The 24,636-nt window shown below is 51.3% G+C and overlaps 1 protein-coding gene and 1 long non-coding RNA gene across 4 annotated transcripts; one reads left to right on the top strand and one right to left on the bottom strand.

The window, feature by feature from the left end:
• Nucleotides 1–2,395: 2,395 nt before the first annotated feature.
• LOC122907624 lies at nt 2,396–2,904 on the bottom strand. Its single transcript, XR_006384732.1, has 2 exons — nt 2,780–2,904; nt 2,396–2,593 (listed from the first exon to the last, which is right to left on the bottom strand). It is a non-coding gene; the product is annotated as an uncharacterized LOC122907624 (long non-coding RNA).
• A 5,745-nt stretch (nt 2,905–8,649) lies between these two features.
• Nucleotides 8,650–21,715, top strand: GSDMA (gasdermin A). 3 transcript variants are annotated; one of them, XM_044248061.1, is made up of 12 exons: nt 8,650–8,756; nt 10,473–10,691; nt 10,873–11,053; nt 15,433–15,598; nt 16,436–16,532; nt 17,042–17,089; nt 17,494–17,517; nt 18,242–18,265; nt 18,863–19,017; nt 19,490–19,604; nt 20,726–20,799; nt 21,455–21,715. In XM_044248061.1, the coding sequence occupies exons 2-12, from the start codon at nt 10,478–10,480 to the stop codon at nt 21,695–21,697; spliced, it is 1,341 nt and encodes a 446-aa protein (XP_044103996.1). In that variant the 5' UTR covers nt 8,650–8,756; nt 10,473–10,477; the 3' UTR covers nt 21,698–21,715. The 3 variants fall into 3 exon arrangements, with proteins under 3 accessions (XP_044103996.1, XP_044103997.1, XP_044103998.1); XM_044248062.1 differs by lacking the exon at nt 17,494–17,517; XM_044248063.1 differs by lacking the exons at nt 17,494–17,517; nt 18,242–18,265.
• The last annotated feature ends 2,921 nt before the right edge of the window (nt 21,716–24,636 follow it).

Below are 24,636 nucleotides of genomic sequence, written 5' to 3'. Positions count from 1 at the left end.
AGGCATCAGTCATCAGCTGGCAGCCTCCAACCTGTTAGACGGGGCATAGGAAGCAAAGGGAGACAGAGCTATTCCCCTCTTAGCAATCTGTCTTTTCTCTCAGTGGGAGTCTGAGCAGGGAGTCCAGAGAAACTAGATGTGCTCAAAGTTAATGAAAGAATTCCTGGGGTGGCAGAGACCAAGTTGGCTAAAGGAGGGGGACCCTAGGAGATATCCCTATCACCAAATGGGCTTCTCAAGGGACCAAAGAGGTCAACACACTCCATCCCTTGCCCCCATGGAGGATTATCTTCCCATGGGGAAGCTCATGGAAACCCCAATAGAGGCTGAAGATAAAATCACTGAACCAGGGTTCCACCCAGTTTGGGGCAGAGCCTAGAGTCAATGGGGCGGCCACTCAAGGAGAAGCACAGAGGAACCCATCACCTCCCTATTCCTCTGACCCACCCTGACTTCCCTGTCTCCTCTCCAACAACCCCACCCCTCCTCTTGCCATCTCCAAGGCTCCCTCCACCCCTCCAAGGCTGAGCTCCCTCGTATCATCCAGAGAGCTTCAACCTGACTCATCTCAGAAACACCTGGGACCCCCACCCCATCCTCTTTTCTCAGGAGACATGGGCCTCCCCAGTTCCAGGGATGCACTGCAGTGGGGAAAGAACGAGGGTGTGGGAAGTTTCAGGCTGCAGTTCAACCTGCACCCCAGCCACACCCTGGCCTGGGCCTTGGAATCTTGGCTCCAGCCCCATCAAACCCTCCATCAGTTTCTCCCCTGCCACTGTCTGTCTCTCTCTGCTCACTTACGCATTCCTGAAATCAGGGTGGGACACGTCTCCCTGGATGCTGGGAAACAGACCATGTAGACCCTCGGGAGTGAGAGGCTGGGGGACAGATGAAGCCCTGAGACTTTGTCATCTATGCCCACCTCTGGAGCCTCATTTGACTTTCTGTCATCCTAAGCGGCAGAAACAGCATCTATAAGATCTGCAGAGAATTGGTTCCCTCAGCTGGACACCTAACACCAATTCCCTGAGCTAAACTCAGGATAGGAATGGATCCAGGGAGGAAAGTTTGCCTGGAACCCAGGTCGGGAGGGGTCCTCGATCCCTGGATAGCAAAAGCGATCTACTAGTTCTCCCCATGGCCCCCTCTGGCTCAAATTCCTTTCCCTCTTGGGACCTAGGGGCAGGAGAGGGAGGACAAGAGAGGCAAAGATGGGGGATTGGGGAGGTGCCAGGGAGAGACCCCTTCACCCTCCTCAGTTGGGGTCCCTCTGTTGGAAATTGGTGGGAGGGGACATGAGAGGCTATAGCTTCAGCTCAGTGCATTACAGGACACCAGACAGAGCAGGGGCTCCACACACTCGGAAATGCTCCCGCCTGGAGCAACAGTGGCTGAACCCCTAAGCCCTTCCCTCTGAACGCTGGCCTCTGGGTCGTACTTGTCCACTGGGCCAGCAGGAAGGGGTGGCATAACCGGTTTCTCCCCCATCCTTCTCTCTACCAGGAACCAAAGATCATAGGACCTGTGTTCTGAGATGCCAAGCAGGCAGCTGGACAGTTTCATTTTTGCTGGCTGCTTCTCGCCCTTCTGGCTGGTACAGATGCACTCTGTCAAAACCAACACTCCCACCGGGATGTGCGGGAACCAGGAACAAAGCTACCAGGAGCCAAGAGAGCCCGGCCACATATTTGGTGCAGAAGAACCCGGGAGGTCTGGGGCAGGACGAAGCTTGGCATCCACGTGCAGGCTTCTGGAGCCGGCGGGCTATAGGTAGGGGTGGGAGAAGAGAAGTCCCTCACTCAGCCCTCGCACCACCAACTTTTTCTGGCCCTGTGGAGCAGGAGCCTGGAGCGGCCCTGAGGGAGCTCCCAGTCTGAGGAGGAGAGACATTAACCTAACTCTCAGAGAACCCCCAGACTAATGGAAGAAACAGGATCTTTTCTCTTTGGGGAGCTCTGAACCTGGGGACACCAAGACCTACCCCAGACACAGAGACTTGAGCATCTACAAAGCCTCATTATCTACAAGAGGAGGTGAACAGGGAGCCAACGGTGGGTACCCAGGAGTTAAGGAGCACCAGGTGGGGCCCAGCCCTCACCCTTCCTGTCCTGGGCTCACACAGGGACATTTCAAGTGCAACACTGAGCTCTCCTACAGAGGGAGGGCATACAGGCCTCAAAACCAGAAGCAGCCCAACAGCTTGTTCCAACAGGAGGGTTGCAGTTCCCCCATCAGACAAGAGGAGCTCCAACTACAAGGGGTTTCATCTCATCTTGCAGGGACTTTGTCACCAGCATCCTCACTGCCTGTGAGGAACCATGTCCCAAACCAGGAAGGCAGAAAACCAAGCAGAGTGAGGCCCCAAGCTGCCAAAAGAGATGCCACCACAAGCCCATTCATTCATTCGACATTTATTGAGTTACTACTATGTGCCAAATACAAAGATGAGGCTTTCCTTCCCAGCTCCATCCTCTGCCCAGTTCCCTTATCTTCAGCTGTTCCCCAGCCACCCGTGGGGCTCTCCTGCTCCTCTATCACAGCCACTTATGGTGTGGGGGACCACTCTTCTCCCAAGGGAAAGGGTTCAGAAAGCCTGCCAGTGTATAAAGGAGGGAGCAGTGAGATGGAGCATCTCTGGAAAAGGAAGCAGGGCAAGGAGGTGTCCCTTTGCCTCCCCCACCTCAGGATCCTCAGTGCCCACTGGAAACTAAGGAGCTGAGCCCCCGCAGGCACCCCCGCACCAGACCTGCCCTGATCATCTTCCCCTGGGGAAGGGTACCTGAGGGAGGGCACAGGACGCCAAGACCCAGAAGGGGGCCTCTGTGCCTGGGGGTGGGGGACACGCTGAGTGAGGTCGTGCCCAAGCAGGTGGAGCAGGGTCCTGGTCACCACTGTCCTGCACCCAGTCTGGGCCTGAGCCGAGAGCACACGGAGTTTCAGGCGCTGCAGGTCGCGGGGGAGGAAGAGCGTGGAGGAGTAGCGGCTGGCGCTGAAAGGCCTGACCCGGGGACAACGGCCGCCCAGCTAAGGCGTGGTGCTGCGGAAGAGGGGACCCGGCAGGGGCGGGGCGGAGGCGCGGGGGCCGGGTCCGGGGCGGGTCCGGGGCGGGGCGAGGCGAAGCGAGGGGACCTTCTCAGGCGGGGGGCGGGATGGTAAGGGAGATCTGCTCGGGGCTGGAGTGGTGGGGCCAGACTGTGAAATCCGGGGGTGGGATCCAGGTGGAGATGACGGGGGGAGGGGCGAGGCTTGTAGGGCAGGGGCGGGGCTCGCTGGCCTGGGCGGGGCTAAAGGCGGCTGGGGCGCGGGCGGGCTGGATGGGGGTGACGAGCCTGCGGCTCCAGGAAGATCTCAGCGCACTGGAGGGAGGCTTCTTTTAAGCTAAGCGATACCCTGGGTCCCTGCTCTGAAGGCGTCTTCTCTCTGAACCGGGAGAACACTTGCCCTCAGGGATTTTCCTGAGTGCCTAGCTGATCACTTCCCATACTCTGCCAGGTGGATGGGCCCCTGGATCTCAGTGAACCAGAGATTCTAAGGATCCAAGGGGCAGGACTGGGGACTCAGTCCTCTGAATGACTGCAGGAGACTTCTAGTAAACCGAACCCCATACTGGCTGGGTACATGGTCTACCTACTAAGAGCTCTGCCTGGTGAGGGTCTGGAGCAGGGTTGGGGTCCCTCCCTGATGTGACTGACAGCTCTCCTGGCGTAGACCAAATGATACCAAGCCAGACCTGCAACGTAATTTACAGGTCTCCGTGCAAAATGAAAACTACAGGAGTTCTTGCTTAACATTATTTAGAATTTTATTCTGCCAGCTGTGTCTGTGCAGAAAGAGTTCCTTCCTGACAGAGCAGGTGAGAGACCTGGGGGTTCCAGGACAGGTGTGAGTGTTGACAACTAGAAGGGATGCAAGAGCTCATACAGTTCCAGCCCATCAGTCACAGATCATGTCTTCTGCCAAGAGAAAGAAAGGTACTTCTCCAGGACCACACAGCAGGCTCCTAGCGGAGCTCTCTATGGAATTCAGGTCTCCAGACTCTTCATCTGTGTCCATTTCCTCTCAACTCTGGCACTAATGGGCAGAAGGGGTCAAGGCTGGGGGCAGGGGCAGAAATTTAGAATTTTGCTGCAGACCACCTCTGAGACTGGGGCTTCCCCAAATTCAAATCATCCCATGGTATTTATTCTCTGTTGTGTAGATGGAGACCTCCCTGGACTAGAATTTCATCTAGAGGGAGGTAGGGCTCTTCTGTCTTCACTTCAAGCTGCTCAGGGACTTTCAGATCAGAGCTGAAGGTGACCCGGGCCCTGGTAGGATTCTGCAGCCTTGGCATACCAAGGGATGGACCCCTCTATACCAGGGAGCACAACATCTTGTCATCACTCTGTGCCCCCTTTGCCACCCCCTCTGCCACCGCTCCAACCTTCAAGTGCATGCCAAGAACACCTGGCTTTCCCTGACCAGGACAAGGAAAAGCAGAGTGGGTCTTGCATAGACTTAAGGTTGCTGGTGAAATGGGAGGCACTTTGTTCTCTTGGAGGCAGACCTACAAAGGCTCCATCTGGGACCCAGTATCTTTTACAAGGATCTAGGGGCTCTGTCCCATCAGGAGGGGCCTAACAATCATAGCTGAAGAGGAAAGCTTCTCTTTCACCAACCATGAAGTGGACAGGAGCTCCAACACCTGCTCCAGCTGCATCTCCAGGGGCTCAGAAAGAGCTGGGGTTCTTGGGGGGGTGGGAATCAGCTGACAGAGGAGGCATCTGGATTTGGGCTGGAACTGGCTCCTTGCCGATACCTTGTGGGTGGAGGCATTGGCAGTGGAGGGCTGGGGACAGCGAGGGCTGACACCTTGAAGTTTGACACACTTCTTTAGTTCTTCAGCATGACTTTGAGTTGAACAAGTGTCACAAGAATTGTCTACTCAGCCAGGAGTTTGGAGGTCTCTTGGCTCCAAAGCTGACTTGGGAATTTGGGAAGAAATCTCAAAGTATTTTAGGGAATAAGAAAGGATTCTGTGGGGGGTCACCTGGGTGTCTCAGTCAGTTAAGCGTCTGCCTTCGGCTCAGGTCATGATCTTGAAGTCCTGGGATCAAGTCCCGGCTCAGCAGGGCACCTGCTTCTCCCTTTCCCTCTGCCTCTTCCCTCTGCACATGCTCTCTCTCTCTCTTTCTCTCTCTCAAATAAATAAATAAATAAATCTTAAAAGGAAAGAAACGAGAGGATTCTGGGGGTTTTATTTTGTTCAGAAAGGAGAATTTATAGAAGTATAGCTCACAATCTTCAATCTGAACCCCAAAACTTCCAGTAGGCAATATAAACTGCAATGCCGCGGGGACGTGTTCTTCCTGCCCCTCCATCCAACAGTCACGCTTCCACTCCAGCCCATCTTCCTCCCTAGTCGGTTTTTACTCAGAGAAGGTCTGGCAGTATGTCTGTGCCAGCTGTTTCCCATTTTTGCCAGGATCAGAACCTTACACCCTTCTGAACTCCACTAGCCTATTCCCTTTCTATCCTCTTTGGCCCCTCCCTACGGAGAAAATTAACAACAGTAAAAGGAAAATGGATAAGGAAATAACAGCCTGTCCCAATATCTGCGTTTGCAGTGCATTCGATGGGTCAGAGAGACAGGTTTCTAGAGAACAGATGGCTTCCTCCCCTAGATCACCTCCCTTCCCTGAACCTATTTTCTAGCAACTACACACAAATCACAAGCTTAGTGCCCACATTAGAAATGATTATCGCATTACCTCCCCGGAGTGACCACCAGAGGGAGCTAGAGAGCAGAGCTTGCTGCCTACTACAGCACCACGCACCACCCCGCCTCTGTTTTCAATAAGGCACTTTTAATCTACCCAAAGAGTTCTTACGAATAGGTCTAAATTAAATCTCTTCCAGCACAATTTAAATTATATCCCAGATTCCCCTGATGGTAAACCAAGACTCCTAGGAGAAGGAGCCTCTGAACTCTAAAGGGATTCTCTGACCTGTCCCTGAGACTATGAGGAACAGGGACAGGAGAAGTCACAAAAAGAGGGGGTATCCTGGATGGGTGGGAGGAGCAGCGCAGGGACAAGGCTGACATGGATATTTTTATTCCAAAAGCACAAGATCTTCATCTTGGCTGATCCCGCAAACCCTTATTTCTTCTTTGCCTTGAACCCTCCAAGCTGCCTTCTTGGAACGTCATTAGGCCATTTGGGGGATGGTGCAATGGGACAGAAGTGGGATAGGGCGGCACAAAGAGAACGAGTACAGGCCTGGTAGAGTCCAGAGTGAATGAAGGACGGTGAGAGAAATGAAAGGAGCAAAACTTCCGGGTCAGAAGTGAGAAAGCTGGCTAAATGGACTTTTGAGGTCCTCAAAGAGAACACATACACATGGGGCTTCTCCAAATCACCAGTCTCCAGGTCTTTGGAGGGGGCCCCGGGCTAGAAACTTTGGCCTGCAGCCAGTGGAAAGCAGGTAGACAGCAGCGGGAAACTCCCAAAAGTCTCACTGAGGCAATGGTGGGCCAGTGGGAGGGTGGGAAGCGGGGCCCTTCTCTGGAGCTGATTAAAGGATGAGAGACCGCACAGCCCAGGATGACAGGCTCTATGACAGTGGCATCACATCAAAGCACTGATTAAGAGATACAGAAAGGAAGACACAAGTAGAGATGGAACGAATATAGCACATACACCGATTTCTGCATACATGCGCCCATGTGACAGGGACCAAGTGACTAATGACCGCCTTCCCACACATCCAAGCCCTTGGTTGGAGCTATTGAAGAAGGAACTACTAGATAATCACTCAAGAAGGGCCTGGGGGATAGGAAGGAAGCTGAGCCAAAAGATGGGGGCAGGAACCAGAGACCCAGGAGGTTTTGTTTTATGACACAGAGAAGAGAGATTTGAGAGCATCTGTCATATTGAATGATACTTTGGAGACAGTGGTATAATTCGGTTTTTAAGGAGTTTTGCCAAGCGTAGTGTGGTCTGATCTTGGCATTCACCACCAGACCCTCAAGAAAACCTCCAGTAAAGATCTAACTTCTCTTCATCTCACAGTTTTCTTTTTCAGAAACAGAGAGAGAGGGGCGCCTAGGTGGCTCAGTCAGTTGAGCTTCTGCCTTTAGCTCAGGTCATGATTCCAGCATCCTGGGATCAGGTCCCGTATTAGACTCCCTGCCAGCAGGGAGTCTGCTTTTCCCTCTCTCCTTACCTCTCCCCCAGTTTGTGCTCTCTCTTGCTCATGCTGTCTCAAATAAGTAAATAAAATCTTTTAAAAAGGTGGAGTCTATGGCCATACCACTCTGAACGTGCCTGATCTCATCTGAAAAAAATGGAAAAAGAGAGACAACAGAGTGGGGGGAGAGGGCGGGGGGAGGGGAAAATCCTAAGCAGGCTCCATGCCTAGCTCGATCTTACCACCCCGAGATCATGACCTGAGTCAAAATCAAGAGTCGGACGGGACGCTTAACCAGCTGAGCCACCCAGGTGCCCCTCTTCACAGTTTTCAGTCTGCATTTCTTTTTCGATGAGTGGTATATGAGAAGAGCCTCCAAGTTCAAGTATGAAAACAGACTCAGTTGTCTGATATGCTGGGATATTATTGATACATATCCCAGCACTATAGGAGTCTTGCTTGGAACTGTCTTGATTTGTCATCTAGAAACCTGACCAGGTGCATAAAGTCTCCTTTAAAATTCCTATCAGGGGGCACCTAGGTGGCTCAGTGGGTTGGGCTTCTGCCTTTGGCTCGGGTCATGATCTTGAGGTCCTGGGATCGACCCGCATCCGGCTCTCTGCTCAGCGGGGAGCCTGCTTCCCCATCTCTCTCTGCCTACTTCTCTGCCTACTTGTGATCCTTCTCTCTGTCAAATAAATAAATAAAATCTTTGAAAGAAAAAAAAAAATTCCTATCTGACACAGTCTTCAGAACAGCTCCCAAGACAGATGTACCCTTTAGTCTTGCCACTCACTCCGCTCTGCCACTGCGTGTCTGTGTGGGTACAACACTCCCAGAGGAGCCGACATGCTGAACACAACACACCAGAAAACCACTTGGTCTGTCTCCATCTCTGCCTACACAGACATAGGTGGCTAGCGGTGCCATTGACACATCTTTGTAGCTAAAACAAAGGGCAGGAGGGAGTGATGTGCAGACAGACCAGCAGAAAGATAGAGTACAACTTTTTAGCCACTCTGCTTTCGATTGGAATCTGTGGACATACAGGATTTCTTGCCCCCTGATCACGCCCACAAGGCCTCATCATGAATCCAAGATGCTTCCCAATGACCATGATGGTGACAGAACAGAGATGCCTTCCCTCAGCACATGTCCACATACAGATGCACACACCTCCCACTGCCTCTCCGTGGCCTCTCTCCCAAAGGTGCCTTCCTTCCTCTCCTCTCAACCCAGCGAGCCAAGACTCAGTGGCCACCTGTCTCTGGTCTGGCTCCTTCCACCCACGCTGGCACCTGCCAGGCAGCTTCCCGCCCCCACAGCCCTCAGGAGGCCAGGGCCTAGGGCCTGGGGCAGGGCACGCGTGGAACAGGTTGATGCTGTTCTCCCGGAAGTAGAGCAGGAGAGGGGTGGGGTCATGGGGCAGGCGGGGTCCCTGGAAGCCTACATCCTTGCCTCCAGAGAGGCATAAAGCTGTCGCCCATGCTGGAGAGGGACAGTAGCTCCCTCAACCTGCAGACTGAGCAAGTCCTGGGCCCTTATCCCTGATCCGGCTGCTGGACAGGACCTGAAACGGCTGTCTGGTAAGAGCTTGGTGACAGCAGGGGAGGTGGGGGTGTTCTAGGGATGAATGAGAACATGGGTGGGTAGGGAAGGTGGGTAGGGAAGGTGGGTAGCCTAGGAGTCCCCTAGAGCCCGGGGAGAACATATCTTCATAAGCCTTGCAGGGGGAAGTGAGAAGTGGTCCTGGGAGCCCCTCTCTGGTAAGGAAGAGACAGAAGTTTCCTGATCCCTTCCCACAGGCATCTGACTGGCCCCTGGAGGTTGTCCTGTCCCATCCCAGCCCACCCGGGAAGGAGGGGTTAAAAAGGCACCTTGGAGTCCATGTGATTGGCAGGTGGCCCATGCACCTGCTTATGTGCCTCCCGCTTCTCTGACTCTGTGAGGGGCCCATGGGGGCAGTGAGGGCAGTTCCAGGCTAGCTGGTGCGTCCTTTCCCACCCACGGCTGGGCCAGCGAGCCACCCAGCCAAAGAACCTGGACTTGAACCTCTAAGGCCAGGACTTGAGGCTCTGAAGTTCAGGCTCTTGCAGACCCCACATTCTCCGGGGCCCTCGCACCCCAGTATATGTCTCCCAGGGCCACATTCATTCATTCATTTCCTCATTCATTCTTTCCACATACATCTGCCAGGCTCTAGGCCTGCACCAGGTGCTGTGCTCGGTGCCTAGATGACTAAGACTCATTTCCTGCCCTCTGGGAGGCCACAGTCGAGTAGGCGAGAGCCAGGAGAACAGATCATAACAACACGAACAACGTCAGGTTGCAGGTGTTCAGGAAGGGAGCGTACAAAGTGCTCTGGGGACACAGGATAGAGTCACTAGCTGCCTGAAGGGGAGGGGGAAGGGAGCCACAAAAGAGGTGACCCAGATTGAATCTTAGAGGGATGAATAGGGATTCTTTAGATTGGGAGGGAGTGTACTAGAAGCAGAGGGAGCCAAGGCAACGATTGAAATGCCTGGGTGTACTGGGTGGCCCCTGGCGGGAAGCGAGTCTGCTCTGAGGCAGGAGCCAGGGGGTGGGCACAAGAGAAGTGACCTCCACCCAAAGAAGGGGCAACAGGGCAGGCGAACCGCGTCTGCCTCCTCAGGCCCTTGGCACCAGTGGGGGCTGCCTGGCTCCCGGACTCCCCGGTGCCAGCCATCAGAGTTCTCTGGGGGAAGGGAAGCTGGGCAGAGCTGCATGGGAGAAGCTTGACTTCCTTCACGCGTGAAACGTCCCAGCCCAGCTCCAAGTTCAAGTTTGTGAGGGACATGAATGAGCTGTACGCAAAAACCCTTGACAGGCAAGGCATGGCTTCTCTCTGCAGCCGTGTGACATCGGGCAAGTTGCCTCAACTTTTTCAGCTGCTTTTCCTCCTCACAAAGCGGAGGTGCCTTGCATTGCTTTCAGCTCTGACATTCCTAGTGTCCCAGCATCTTTTTTTTTTAATTTTATTTATTTATTTGACAGACAGAGATCACAAGTAGGCAAAGAGACAGGCAGAGAGAGAGAGGGAAGCAGGCTCCCTGCCGAGCAAAGAGCCCCATGTGGGGCTCGATCCCAGGACCGTGAGATCATGACCCGAGCTGAAGGCAGAGGTTTAACCCACTGAGCCACCCAGGTGCCCCGTGTCCCAGCATCTTTAAAGGCACCCCCTCCCCCAAAGCCAGGTGATCTCTCTCCGCTGCAGCCCTTACCATGTCCCGGTCTCCCAGCTTATCACTCTCCTGTCTCCCCCCAAAACCCGATCCCAACAGAGAAAATGACCATCTTTGAAAATGTCACCCGAGCCCTGGCCAGACAGCTAAACCCTAGAGGGGACCTGACGCCCCTTGACAGCCTCATAGACTTCAAGCGCTTCCACCCCTTCTGCCTGGTGCTAAGGAAGAGGAAGAGCACGCTCTTCTGGGGTGCCCGGTATGTCCGCACAGACTACACCCTCCTGGACGTTCTAGAAGCTGGCAGCTCGCCTGCAGGTCAGTGCGGGCGCAAGGCTGGGCCCCAATGGGTGGGCGCCAGGCCCTGGTTTACGAGGGGGAACCCAAAGCTCCCTCTGCCCGGTTGTGCTTTGGTGTCACGTAGCCCTGAGCTCTCCCAGGAGGCAGGGGAAGAGGGATGCCCCTCAGCCTGGCCCCTTTCATCTTCTCTCTCCTGCAGATCCGACAGACTCTGGGAACTTTAGCTTTAAGAATATGCTGGATGCCCGAGTGGAGGGAGAGGTGGATGTGCCAAAGACAGTCAAGGTCACGGGGACTGCGGGGCTGTCCCGGAGCAGTACCCTGGAGGTCCAGACACTCAGTGTGGCCCCTAAGGCTCTGGAGACCTTGCACCAGGAGAGGTGAGTGTGGCAGGGCTGGGGGGCTCCCAGGATGGCTGGGTGGTTGGAAAGGCTGCTTTGGGCCCTGAGTTAATAATGGCAGGGCCCTCACACTGACCTTCACCTATGGGTCATCACAGTAGAGCTCTTAAAGGTGACCATTCTGGGGGCACCTGGGAGGCTCAGTCATTAGGCATCTGCCTTTGGCTCAGGTCATGATCCCAGGGTCCTGGGATCGAGTCCTGCCTCAGGCTCCCTGCTCAGTGGAGAGTCTGCTTCTCCCTCTGCCTGCTGCTCCCCGGCTTGTGCTCTCTCTCTCTCTGTCAAATAAATAAATAAATCTCCAAAGAAAAAAAAGAAAGAAAGAAAAAGATGACCATGTGGTCCATGGGTGCATCTCCTAATCACTCCTAGACATCTCTTTCCACGACTCCCAGTACTACTCCCCTCTCTCATTCTTTCTCTCGCTCTCTCTCTCTCTCTCTCTCACACACACACACACACACACACACACACACACGAGTATGAGCATGTTCACATTAACTTACTATGTGACCTTGGAAAAAATAACTTTTCCTCTCAGGACCTCAGTTTTCTTTCCTGAAAAATGATGTGGTTCCATGAAAACTTCTAGGGTTCCTTCCTAAACTTGACTCTATAAAAGGGAAAAGGTCTTATCTGCTCCCTACTGAAGCTTGGGCACAGCCTTCTGCTCCCATAAATCAAGCCGTCTGCCCGGTCCTATACCTACACCAGGCAGCCCTTGGGAACGCTGCTCCCACAGCACAGGGGGTGTGGCTGATGCCATGTCAATGCTGGGCACCTCAAATGGGGGTGCTTGCCAGGGGAACTGACTTTTAAGTAGTTAAGTGGTGGCTGAAAGAAGGGAGGCAGGAGGGAAGTGATGGGGTGCTTAAATATTCATACAGCCTCAAAGGAGTGCAAAACACCCCACTAGGAGCCGGGGTGCATTGGAATATCTTTGTATAAGAATCTCACAATCGGGGTGCCTAGGTGGCTCGGGGGGTTAAGCCTCTGCCTTTGGCTCAGGTCATGATCTCGGGGTCCTGGGGTCGAGCCCCACATCGGGCTCTCTGCTCTGCAGGGAGACTGCTTCCTCCTCTCTCTCTCTCTCTCTCTCTGCCTGCCTCTCTGCTTACTTGTGATCTCTCTCTGCCAAATAAATAAATAAAATCTTTAAAAAAAAAAAAAGAATCTCACAATCTAGGGCTTTTAAAAAAAAAAATCTGTAAAACGTAACTATAATCCAGGGTGAGAGATAGTGTCTAGGAGGACTTTGCTTGAGTTTTGTGGCAGGCTGGAGGGACTTCTGGCTGGGGAATGAAGGGGGACTTCATGGAGGAGGCAGCCCATGATCCAGGCCTTGAAAGATGAGTAGAAATTGAACATGAAGGTCTGGGAGAAGGACATTAGAAAGACACGTGGGTGAGAAATCTCAAAACCACTAGGGAGCATGAAGAGCTGGTTTGGCAGGAGCAGAAAAAGTAGGAGCAAGTGGGAGGCAGAGGCTAAGGCCCAGATCATGGAGGACCCAGGTGCCTGGTCAAGGATGTGGAACTATTCTATAGGCTTCAGGGGGACCCCAAGGATGCTTTGGGGTTTTTGTTTGTTTGTTTGTTGTTTTGGGGTTTTTTTTAAGATTTTATTTATTCATTTGACAGAGATCACAAGAAGGCAGAGAGGCAGACAGAGAGAGAGAGAGAGAAGGAAGCAGGCTCCCCGCTGAGCAGAGAGCCCAATGCAGGGCTCAATCCCAGAACCCTGGGATCATGACCTGAGCCGAAGCAGAGGCTTTAACCCGCTGAGCCACCCAGGCGCCCCTGTTTTTGTTTTTTTAAGATTTTATTTATTTGACAGAGAGAGACTCAGTGAGAGAGGGAACACAAGCAGGGATAGTGGGAGAGAGAGAAGCAGGCTTCCGCTGAGCCGGGAGCCCAATGTGGGGCTCGATCCCAGGACCCTGGGATCATGACCTGAGCCAAAGGCAGACACTTAACGACTGAGCCACCCAGGAACCCCCCCAAAGATGCTTTGATGTGCATGGTGATTAATCTGGCCAGACAGAGGAAGTGTGACAGGTAGAGGACAGGCAGACAGGCAAGACACCATTCCACTGTCCATCAGAGATGCAAAATGAAGACAAGAACTGGGAAGAGCAGTCAGCATAAAGAGGGAGGAACCTGTTGGGGCTGGGGCACCTTTGGGGCATCAGAATGGACTGGACTTGATGGCTGATTGCAGGGTGAGGGAGAAGGTTTGGTCAGAGATGATGCTGATGGAGAGCCAATGTCCAACACGATAAATAGTTAATAATTGTATGCTGTCCACGGGAAATTTGCTAAGAGAGTCGATCACCACACATGCACAAAATGGTACCTGTGTGAGGAGCTAGCTATGTTCATTAGCTTGACTGTACCAACCATTTCTCTATGTAGAGGTATGTCAAAACATTCTGTGGGGTGCCTGGCTGGCTCAGTTGAAAGAGCATGCAACTCTTGATCTTGGGGTTGTGAGTTTAAGCCTTGCACTGGGTATAGAGATTACTAAAAACAAAACAAAACAAACAAAACAAACAAAAAAAACCTAAACAAATGAACCAAAAAAAAAAAAACTTTAAAAAATGTTGTATACCTTAATACAACTTTTATTAAAATAATTACATATATGAAAACGTTAAAAAATTAACTCTGAGACTTGACCCAAGTGATGACATGAACAGAAACAAGAAGACAAACTTTAGAAGTATTTGGAGAGAAAGACTGTGAGCTCCTTCTGGACATTTTGAGTTTTTGGGTCCAGTGAGGCATTAGCTGAGTGACCACAGTCAACAACGCTATATTGTATACGTTGTACATCTAAAACTAACATGATGATATATGTCAATTATATCTCATTTTATTTTTTAAAGATTTTATTCATTGATTTAGAGACAGAAAGAAAGGGACCAAGTGGGGGGAGGGGCAAAGGGTGAGGAAGAGAGAGAGAAGCCCAAGCAGACATCCCCCACCCATGCTGAGCCTAGAACCTGATGGGGGGGCCGATCCCACAACCTCAAGATCATAACCCAAGTTGAAATCAAGAACCAGACTCTCAACCGACTGAGCCACCCAGGTGCCCCAATTATATCTCATTTTAGAAGAAAAATTTTAAGGCAGTTGGAAACGCGGGCCCAGAGCTCAGGAGAGAAGTCAAGGTCAAGATCCCTGTGGGGTGGTCAGCCATATAAAGATGGAAACTATAGGAATGAGGTGCGGGGAGCGGATGTTCAAGGAAGTCCAGATAGCAGAGACCTGAGAACATAACATAGAGAATGTAATATTTTAGCAACCGAAGAAACTAGCACAGGAGACACAGACAGAACAGGTAGGAATTAGAAGGCTGAAAGCTGGGAGCAGAAGCAGGGTGGCAGGGTGGGACCGAAGCCAGGAAAAGACAGAGTCACGGGGAGGCTTTGGGCAGCAGGTCGGTGTTGTGCAGAGTGAGGGAAGGTCTGTGAATGCGGCGGTTGCGAGGTCATTGGGATTTCAGTTGAGGAGTGGAAATAGAAGCCAAATGATTAATTTAGGAGTGGACAGTGAGGAAGTAAAGGCGGTGTGTACGGGCTCATCTTTTGAGATACTTGCCAGTGAAGCAAAGAAGAAAAAAACAGAAGGGTAATTTGAGGGAGTGGCAAGATCAAAGGACATGTTTCTGGAAGCCAGCAAGCGGGGAGGAGGAACTGGTGTTAATAGCAAGAGAGAGGTTAAGAGACGGGCCCCAGGAGAGATGAACAGGACTAAGAACAGGGAGGAGGGGCGCCTGGGTGGCTCAGTGGGTTAAGCCGCTGCCTTCGGCTCAGGTCATGGTCTCAGGGTCCTGGGATCGAGTCCCGCATCGGGCTCTCTGCTCAGCAGGGAGCCTGCTTACTCCTCTCTCTCTCTGCCTGCCTCTCTGCCTACTTGTAATCTCTCTCTGTCAAATAAATAAATAAAATATTTAAAAATAAAAAAAAATTAAAAAATTTAAAAAAAAAAGAACAGGGAGGAGGGAAGAGAGGGGAAGGCACCCTGAGGCAGAGGGAAAAAGGGGAAGGAGCAAGCAGGGGGCCCTCTTCTGGGCCAGGAGCCATGCCAGATGATTTCCTAGTTTTCCTCTCAGCATCCCTGGAGGGAGGTGTCATTACCCTCATTTTATGGATGAGGCTCCCCTGACGCAGAGTGGCTGTCCTGCCACCTGGGCTTTGGCCTCAGTCTCCTACTCCAGAGTCCTCACCCCTCTCCCTGACGCCTGGCTGACTCCCTGATGCCTCGCTCCTGCGAGTGGCCGAAGAACAGAAAAGCGCACGATGGCCCAGGCGGGGAGAGGTTCTGACCCATCCCTTCGTGCGTCCCCTGCCCCAGGAAGCTGGCAGCCGAGCACCCGTTCCTGAAGGAGATGCAAGAGCGAGGGGAGAACCTGTATGTGGTCATGGAGGTGGTGGAGACAGTGCAGGAGGTCACTCTGGAGAGAGCCGGCAAGGCGGAGGGCTGCTTCTCCCTCCCGTTCTTCGCCCCCTTGGGACTTCAGGTTTGGTTCTCTCTCTCTCTCTCTCTCTCTCTCTCTCTCTCTCACACACACACACACCTCTATATTTAGCCTCTCCTTGGAGCCTGCATTAAACACATTCATTTTCCCCATCGGTGCCTACCTGGGATACTGAACATGACCCACTCCGTCTTCCTGCTATTCAAGACTCAGGCCCCTGTCAGCCAGACCCAAGTCCTCTCTCTGGTCAAGGGTGCCCAGTGTGGCCAGAGGCCTGTTCCAGATGCCACAGGGAGCCATCAGGGAAGGGGGAACTCATAGTCATGGGTCATCCCTCATGGTGTTCCTGGTGTACTGGAGAGAGACATTCTCAGTCTCACGGAGGAGACACACAGGTTAAAGCCCCGAGAACACAGGCCTGGAAAATTCGATGTAGGTAAGAAAGGCTCCACATACCTAAACCTAGTTTGTATAAATATTCAAGGGGTGAGTTGGAACTGGGAGTAGGGTTAGTCATGGAAGGCTTCCTGAAGGAGGCGAGCACGGGCCAGATGGCGAAGAGGAAGAAGGAACAGGGCCTGTGGAAACTCTCAGGTGGGATGGAGATGCCCGGGCAGGTGATGGAGCTGGTCCGTCCAGTTCCTTTCTGTGTCTGCACCAGGGAGGGAGATACACCTCGTCAGCGGGATGATGCCCAAGGGCTTCAAAGTGTATCCCATGGAGTCCAGACTAGGTGGAAAGGCAATCAGGGACACAAATGAAAGGTTTTCAACTTCTTATCTCCCCAGAGGTGCTCGGGCCTGCCCCTGCACGTGCCCCACCCAAACCCCATGTCTCAGACTCTTGGAGGGTTCAAAAGTCTTCACTGTCTGATCCTAGGGATCCATAAACCACAAGGAGGCCGTGACCATCCCCAAGGGCTGCATCCTGGCCTTTCGAGTGAGACAACTGATGGTCAAAGGCAACGATGAGTGGGGTGAGCAGACACTGGCATGTTGTCCCCTCCAGACAAGAATTACCCTCATTAGCACTAAGGCGTCCTGGTCCCCTCTGGTGGCAAGCCAGGGAAGGAGTGCTGGAGTTACTGTATTGTGGTCCCAGCTGCCAGGGGCAGAACTGCAGGGGGGCTGCTCTGGAGAGGGAGTAAATGAGCCCCTGGGTCCTGAACACCTGCAGCATGCTAGGCACCGGGTTAGCTGGGGGGGCGGGGCACGGAGATGAAGAAGCTCCGCCTTCTGCTCTCAAAAAGTCTGCACCCCATGGAGGAAACAGACCCAGATACCAGCACTAGGATGCAAAGCAGAAAATAGAGTTGTCCTAGGACTTACGGAGGAAGAGTTCCTTGCGCAACAGAGGTGGCGCAGGGGATTTGGTGGGGCCTTTGGGAACAGGGACCTAGTGCTTAGCGAAGCCCATGGACTGGACAATAGAGAAGGGAAGGTGGGCAGCCATTTAAGGGTCCTCCTGCTCTCGCCTCTCTTACAGATATTCCACATATCTGCAATGATAACATGCAAACCTTCCCTCCCGGAGGTAAGTGAAATTGCTTCCCCTTTCACCCTACCCTGACATCATCTGCTAAAATCCTGCACCTTCCACTAGCATGTGCCATAATCCTTCAAGGAGCCCCTCGTTTTGTTTCCAAGTCCCTTTACAAAAATATCTGCTCTCGACTTCAGGAAAGGGAGACAGAAGCACATAAATACTACCCTAGAGAGACAGAGAAACTAAAAGAGACCGGAAGTCAGAAGCAGAAATAAGACTCAGAGATACTGTGTGTTCCCAGACTGTATGTGTGTTGGGGGGAAGGGAATGAGCTAACATAATCTCCGTGTGTTTTTATAATGATCACTGATAAAGCTGCCTTGACATCCGCTCTAGATAAAAAGGCACAAATAGGTTTTATGCTGACATATGTACATTGTTTCTGTCTTCAGAAAAGCCAGAGGAGAAGTTCACCCGTAAGTTTTTTCTCTCATTTTTTCTTTTTTTTTTTTTTAAGATTTACTTATTTATTTGAGAGAGACAGACAGACAGACAGCACAAGCGGGAGGGGCAGGGATAGGGAGAGAGACTCTCGAGCAGACTCCCAACTGAGCACAGAGCCCTACACGGGGCTCTCTCCCTCCACCCTGGGATCAGGACCTGAGCCAAAATCAAGAGTTGGATGCTTAACCGACTGAGCCACCCAGCTGTCCCTTGACACAGAATTTTAAAACTCCAATCTTCTTCTCCTCTTCCCTGAAAGACTGGTCTCAGCAAACAAGTGTCCCCAAAACATGGCAGAAATTCCAATGACTTAGGAAAAAGCGGTGGCAGGGGAACACTTTAGACAGGCTACTCAGGTGGTCTGATGCCACAGACCTCTGTCCTCGGGGGCTTCCTTAGCTGTAACCTGTCCCACGCACATCTTCTGCTCTGTTGCCCAGCATCTGGGATAGATGAGTCACTGAGTCACAGTGATGCCAACTCAATCAATCCAGGGGCCCCTTTTCACGTTGGATTAGCTTCTTTCCTGCCCCATTCCTGCCTCCCATGAATGGAGCAAGTGTAGCTTCAAGATAGCCGGAACATCCCAGGAAATAGGATGTATTTCCTAACCCCCATTAATGTTTCATCCCCTGGGCATGGCTACTGTTTTGGAGGAGTACATTCTTGTCTTTTCTTCCCCCCCCCCACCCCCAGATGTTATCCTGGCATCTGATGCTGGTAAGGAATTTTCTGAGTTTCTCCCAAGACTTTGGAATGAGGCAGTGGGCTGCAGAGAGGAAAAGACAAGTGCTGAGTCCCAGGTCTGGGCAACTGGAGCCGCTTCCAGAAGCTATTCCCCTGTACAGAGGCTTAGGATGCCAGGCCCCTCGAGGGTCAGGCCAAGATTCAAGCTAACCTCAATCCACCCATATCCTTGGATAAAGACCCACCCATCCTCGCCTTCACTCAGTCACCGAAGCCATTCTTCTTTGTCGAATAACTCCAGAAGGGGAAATAGACTTTCCTTCTCAACTTTAAGCTGGAGTCTAAGAGAAAAGAAAGTCGATTGTCTACTGTCACGGGATGGGGTTTGGGAACGTGGGGAGAATCAACCGTCCGCTTAGACGATAATGTAGGTCCTGGTCCACCTCCTTGCCCTAGACCATCCCCCATAACACCTCAAGTCAGGGCTCATGGAAACTTCATAATCATGTTCCCTGGTCAAGAAGAGAGGTCAGGCTCAGGCTGGGAGCAGAGCACGGGGACCTGAGGGGGCTGGATGGGAAGGCTGCCAGACCGAGGGCGCTTGGCTTACCATGCTCACTGTCTCAACAGGGGAGGAACATGAGGACTTCCAGACACTGAAAGAAGAAGTTCAAAGAGAGATCCAAGAAGTAAAGAAGCTAAACCAGGCAGGGCAAAGCTCCCTGCTCACCTGCCTCAGCAAACTTCTCGGGAAGAAAAAGGAGCTACAGGACCTGGAACTCACGGTGAGGTCCCAGAGGAAGGTTGCTGGTGGGTGGGTGTGGGGGGGTGTCAAAACTGGCAGAGGACAGGACAGGACAGGACAGAGGTGGTCAGTGGCCGGGAGAATCAATTGTGGGTGTCTTCCTTGAGGCTGGCCAGGTGTCCTCCCCACCCCCACCCAGCTGCACTGCCCTCCTCATGCCTCTGGAAAAGGGCACACAGGACAGCTTCTCTCAAAGCACCTGCTGACAGACAGAGGGTAGGCTGTGGGCCAGCAGGGCCCTTCCTTGGTGCCCTTCCAAGAGTTCCCTCCCAGAGTTCAAGGCTCAGGGACCATGAAATCCAGGAGCCCCATACTTTTCAGAACTTGACACCTTGAAAAAAAACAAGGAAACGAGAGATAGTTAACATATCTCAAGGGACTCTGATGGGCCAGGCACCGTGCTGGGCCCCTTACCTGTGTTATCTTAAACTGCTGCCTACCTTTCCCCGCAGCTTGAAGGGGCTCTAGACAAAGGACATGAAGTGACCCTGGAGGCACTCCCAAAAGATGTCTTGGTATCGAAGGAGGCTATGGGTGGCATCCTCTATTTCCTCGGAGCCCTAACAGGTAAGTAGAGAAAAAGGTCTTCATTTATGTACCTCTTCAGTGATCGGAATGAATCACCCGGATGTATGAATGAATGAATGAACGAACGAACGAACAACTCCATGCATGCATGACAGGCAAATTATACCACCGTTAAAATAGTTTATATCTACATTTAAAGAAATGGGTTAGAGGGCCGCCTGGCTGGCTCAGTTGGTAGAGCATGCAACTCTTGATCTTGAGGTTGTGAATTTGAGCCCCACGTTGGGAACAGAGATTGCCTTAAAATAAAACAAAATAATAAAAATAAAAAATTGTTTACCTTCCTAAGGATTCACCTGGGCGCCTTGGATTGTCTGAGAAGGTAGCCTAGCCTTGCTAATAGAGGTTGGGAAGTAACCCTAGTTTTACCAGTCACATAGTTAAAATTTCTACATATAGCTAAGCTCATCACTGGTTTAAAAAAAAAATTATTTTTTTAAATTTATTTATTTGAGAGAGAAATCGGGGTGAGAGGGAACAGGAGTAGGGGACAGGATGCAGAGGAAGAGGGAGAAGAAGGCTTCCCACTGAGCAGAGAGCCTGAAGTGGGGCTGGGCTCGATCCTAGGACCCTAGGATCATGACCTGAGCCGAAGGCAGAGGCTTAACTGACTGAGCCACCCAGCCATCCCTAAGCTCATCACTTTTATATAGAAATTTGTTAGCTTTAATTTCAGAGAGTGACATCTTCTCATCTTGCCCCGAATTCTCTTCTTCCCTCTGCATGAAACATTACCCCACTTAGAAAAACTCCCTGGTCCTTCAGGAGTAAGCTGAGATGTCTGTCCCCTTTAAAAGCCTGCCTTCAAGTACCAAGTCCAAAGTAGACTCCTTGGCTATGGGTCCCTTAACACCCTGTGCTGTCCCTGCACCTGGCTTTGTCTTCTCTGCTAGCCTGCAAGTTCCTTGAGTGAAAGGGGTAGGATTTTTACCCGACACTCCTAGCAAAGGTGCTAGCCTAAAGCAGCATTCAACCTGGGATAAATGTGTGGATTAATGAACACTGAAATTCGGGAAATATGCCTCCTTCGGGTCTGGAGTCCCCTTTGTACCAGCACTGCATTTTTATATTTATTTGTTTATTTATTTATTTACCTCCAGAGCTAAGTGAAGCCCAACAGAAGCTGCTGATAAAATCGATGGAGAAAAAGATCCTACCCATGCAGCTAAAGCTGGTGAGAGAAAACTGCAGGTGCCAAGAGAGTTTGGGAGGGAATCAGCTGGAACTCATGGAAAGATATAGACTCAGCCTAACAATAGACTGTCCTGGCGAGCCCCTGTTGTAGGGCAGCAACCCACGCTCACGGCTCATTTGTCTCCATGTTCTCCCTTGTTTGCTATTTTGCAACTGGAAGTAAAAGAGTGAATTTCTGGGCAGTTATCTGGGTTTCTCAGCTTGAGAAGACAGAACACCTTGGCTTTGCTTATTCACAGCCAAGACTGTCTCAATTCACTTCTGTAAAATCGGGCTAACAAAAAAAAAAGGGGGGGGGCTGCCCACCATAACAGGGTGGTTAGAAGGCCCACGTGGAGTTGTAACGTAATGAAAGGAGTTATAGTAAGAGAAAGGTAGCCCTCTTCGTGGTTTCTTTTTTCTTTTTTTTTAAGATTTTATTTACTTGTTTGCCAGAGATCACAAGTAAGCAGAGAAGCAGGCAGAGAGAAGAGGAAGCAGGCTCCCAGGACCCCCGGATCATGACCTGAGCTGAAAGCAGAGGCTTAACCCTCCGAGCCACCCAGGCGCCCCCTTATTCATGGTGCCTATAAGTTAGGAGAAAGGAGGACAGGTTTCCAGTTCTTTTTTTTTAATGCTATTTTGGTTCCTTGCAGGTGGAGAACACAATGGAACAGAGTTTCCTACAGGATAAAGAGGGTGTTTTCCCCCTGCAGCCTGACCTGCTCTCCTCCCTTGGGGAAGAGGAACTGACCCTCACAGAGGCCCTAGTGGGGCTGAGTGGCCTCGAAGTGCAGAGATCGGGTCCCCAGTACACGTGGGACCCAGACACCCTCCCCCGCCTCTGTGCCCTATACGCTGGCCTCTCCCTCCTGCAGCTGCTGACCAAGGCCTCCTAACTTGCCTTTTCCACCTGCTTCCTGCCTCCTCATGCCTTCACGACCTCCCTGTGCTGTGTTCTTCACACCCAGGGGTATTTAGAGCCGTCAGGCTGAAGGTGATGGAAACCCCAGCTAATTACCCAAGATAAGTGATACCTGCTTGTCCAGCTCTACCTCTCCCCCTACCCTTTCAGCTCCACAACCCATCTGTTGATGCTTAGAGCCTCCAAAAGTGGAAAAGCTCAATTTTTTTTGGTTTGTTTTTTGGAAAAATTCAAATTTTTAAAACTATGAACCATTTCAGCAAAACCAAAAATAATTCCTTTCTTATCCCAATCCTCCTGCTTATGCTTCCAAAAATCAAGATTTACTGGAATTAATGGAAAATATTATTTCACTTTGGATGAAATGTCTTTTGGTGTTTTTCTTAACTTCTGCCAGGAAAAAAATAAACACTGTCCTACTACATATAGATCATGTGCATATGAGTACTATTATACTGTCCACGGGCCAGTTGGAAAGCCCAGAGAACTATGAAGGTATGGAATGCAGAATCTAGATTCTAAAGTTCGAAAATCATCAAAGCAGCTTGTCTTCAAAGAGGAGGGTTTAGGGTCCTCGGACTCGGGGTGAAGGACTGGGACAGGCTTATTTGTGATACAAACCCAAGAGTAAGGCAACTTGCAAGTATATCAAAAAGAGAATGCAGATAAGTCTTTAAAAAAAAAAAAAGAGTACCTAAGAATAAGACTGGCCCCCAATTTTTAAAAAGAAATGGTGATATTATCTTATTTCACCTTTCCTTCTGCTGCCCTCAATTCAGGGTGGTTGTAGGAGGAAGTAATATGGGCTTGCCATATGGACCTGCAAATATGGTTATCACAGTCTTATAAAACTAGTGGGTTCATACCATCCTCCTCTGTCTAAAGCTGAGTTTTAACATCTTTCACCAATTTCTTTTAAAGTAGTTTTATGGGTAGACTAATTTCTCCAAGGTTGTTGGCCCCAGGAGTCAGACTCGCCCCTTTCTTAGCCACCTTCTCCCTCCCTCCAGTTCCCTCACTCAACAAAAATTCATGATCAACTGCCAAAAACTGTGTTAAGCCATCCTCCCCCATTCTGGGGCATCTTCCAATGCCTTACTACATTGCTCAAAGACATCTTGAGTAATTATCTGCTGAGCTGGTTGTTTTTCTCTTGTGATGTATACTTAATAAAGAGGTGAGCTAACACCCTAACTATCCAGAAGGGTAACTTCGTAAGGATGAACAACAAAGCTCATCTGTTTTCTGTTTTCCTCCTTTACCCTTCTCGCCCACCTTCAGTTCGATAGGGTGTTATGAAGAAGAGGCTTTAATGAGTTTATTCCAGTGATGATTCAAAAGTCCTGTTATCCATCCCATAGCCCAAGGGGACAGAGAGACAGTTAGGGAGGAATTGGTCAAGGCATGTTCCCTAAAGCCAGAAAAATGTTTTTCCTTCAGCAAGCAGTTGCTCAGTGCAAGGATCGATTTGCTGTAATAATATGACAAGGAGGAGACGAAGAATACCCTCTTTTTTTTTTTTTAAAGATTTTATTTATTTGACAGAGAGAGAGATCACAAGTAGGCAGAGAGGCAGGCAGAGAGAAAGGGAGAAGCAGGCTCCCCGAAGAGCAGAGAGCCTGCTGCGGGGCTCCATCCAGGACCCTGAGACCATGACCTGAGCCAGAGGCAGAGGCTTAACCCAGGCGCCCCAGGATACCTCTTTCTATATGAACATAAAGAATATGGTCAAAGGGGGTGCCTGGGTGGTTCAGTGGTTAAGCCTCTGCTTTTGACTCAGGTCATGATCTCAGGGTCCTAGGATCAAGCCCCGCATAGGCCTCTCTGCTCAGCAGTAAGCCTGCTCCCCACCCTCCCCGCCTACTTGTGATCTGTCTCTCTCTCTCTCTCTCTCTGTCGAATAAATAAATAACTTTTAAAAAAAAGAAAAAGAAAACGGTCAACGCGTATTCTCTGCCCTCTCTGACATTACAGCAGAGCTAGATCGTCTTGTAGGGTCTGACCTGGTTTAAAACTTTGGACTTCCATCTACAGAAGGGAGAAAAGTTCAAAGATAGGGAGGGTTTGGAACCAGGATCTTCCTCCTGCAGAATCATTGGAAGATTCCTTTGAAAAATACGTGGACAGGATTTCTGGTTCCATTTCCCTCCCCTGGGGATTCTTAGATTCTCTTCAGGTACACTGTGACTGTGCTCCCCGTTTCACTACAGTGTCGGTTTGGGTGCAAACAGGCGCCCCGACTCACTCCCTGAAGCCTCTGCAAATAGAGGCTTCCAGCCGCTTACCTCCCGCCTCATAATAAACGGTAGAGCGGAGCCTCCAGCTGACTACATTCTGGAGCTGTTTTTAATAACCCCGCGCCCGAGCGTGCTAGCTCTGGGCCGTACACAGAGTGGACCCGTATACTTCATACTGCAGTGATTGTACACAAACGCACTCTCCCCCCACCCGCACTCCCAGGCTGCGGGGGTTTTAGGTCTTATTTTCAGCACTTGCTAAACTCTTGACAAGGAACTCTGAATCCCAATGATTTCTCCTACTCCCCCGTTCAGTGCTCACAATCCCTCTTTCGCAGCTTCTTCCCTCGCGCCGGATGCACTGGGCGGCGGTTGAGTACGAGCCTCGAGAATCTCGACCGAGACCCCAAACGCGGGGTGGGGGGGAAAGCGGGCGCAGATGGAAGCGAGAGGCGGCCAGAAACCGCCCGGCAACTCATGACGTCATCACGCCCTGCGCTGCGATAGGCCCTACCCACTCCACGCTAGTGAGGGGGCTCTTAGGACTCCGATGTAACCCACGTTGGAGCCTGAGGGGACATCTCGTGGACGCGCCCGGAAATGCACTCCAGAGGAACAGACAATAATCCTGAAGCGCTCCAAATGCCGGGCGGACCCATACAAGCTCCTCCCTGCT

Source organism: Neovison vison, chromosome 5, assembly GCF_020171115.1.
Source record: "Neovison vison isolate M4711 chromosome 5, ASM_NN_V1, whole genome shotgun sequence".
Lineage (NCBI taxonomy): Eukaryota > Metazoa > Chordata > Mammalia > Carnivora > Mustelidae > Neogale > Neogale vison.
This window is presented reverse-complemented; position numbering and strand designations above follow the sequence as displayed.

Coding starts and splice junctions, on each gene's coding strand:
- GSDMA (XM_044248061.1), top strand. CDS start 10,478: ATGACCATCTTTGAAAATGTCACCCGAGCCCTGGCCAGACAGCTAAAC. Junction 10,692..10,872: donor AGCTGGCAGCTCGCCTGCAG/GTCAGTGCGGGC, acceptor TCTCTCCTGCAG/ATCCGACAGACTCTGGGAAC. Junction 15,599..16,435: donor TCGCCCCCTTGGGACTTCAG/GTTTGGTTCTCT, acceptor GTCTGATCCTAG/GGATCCATAAACCACAAGGA.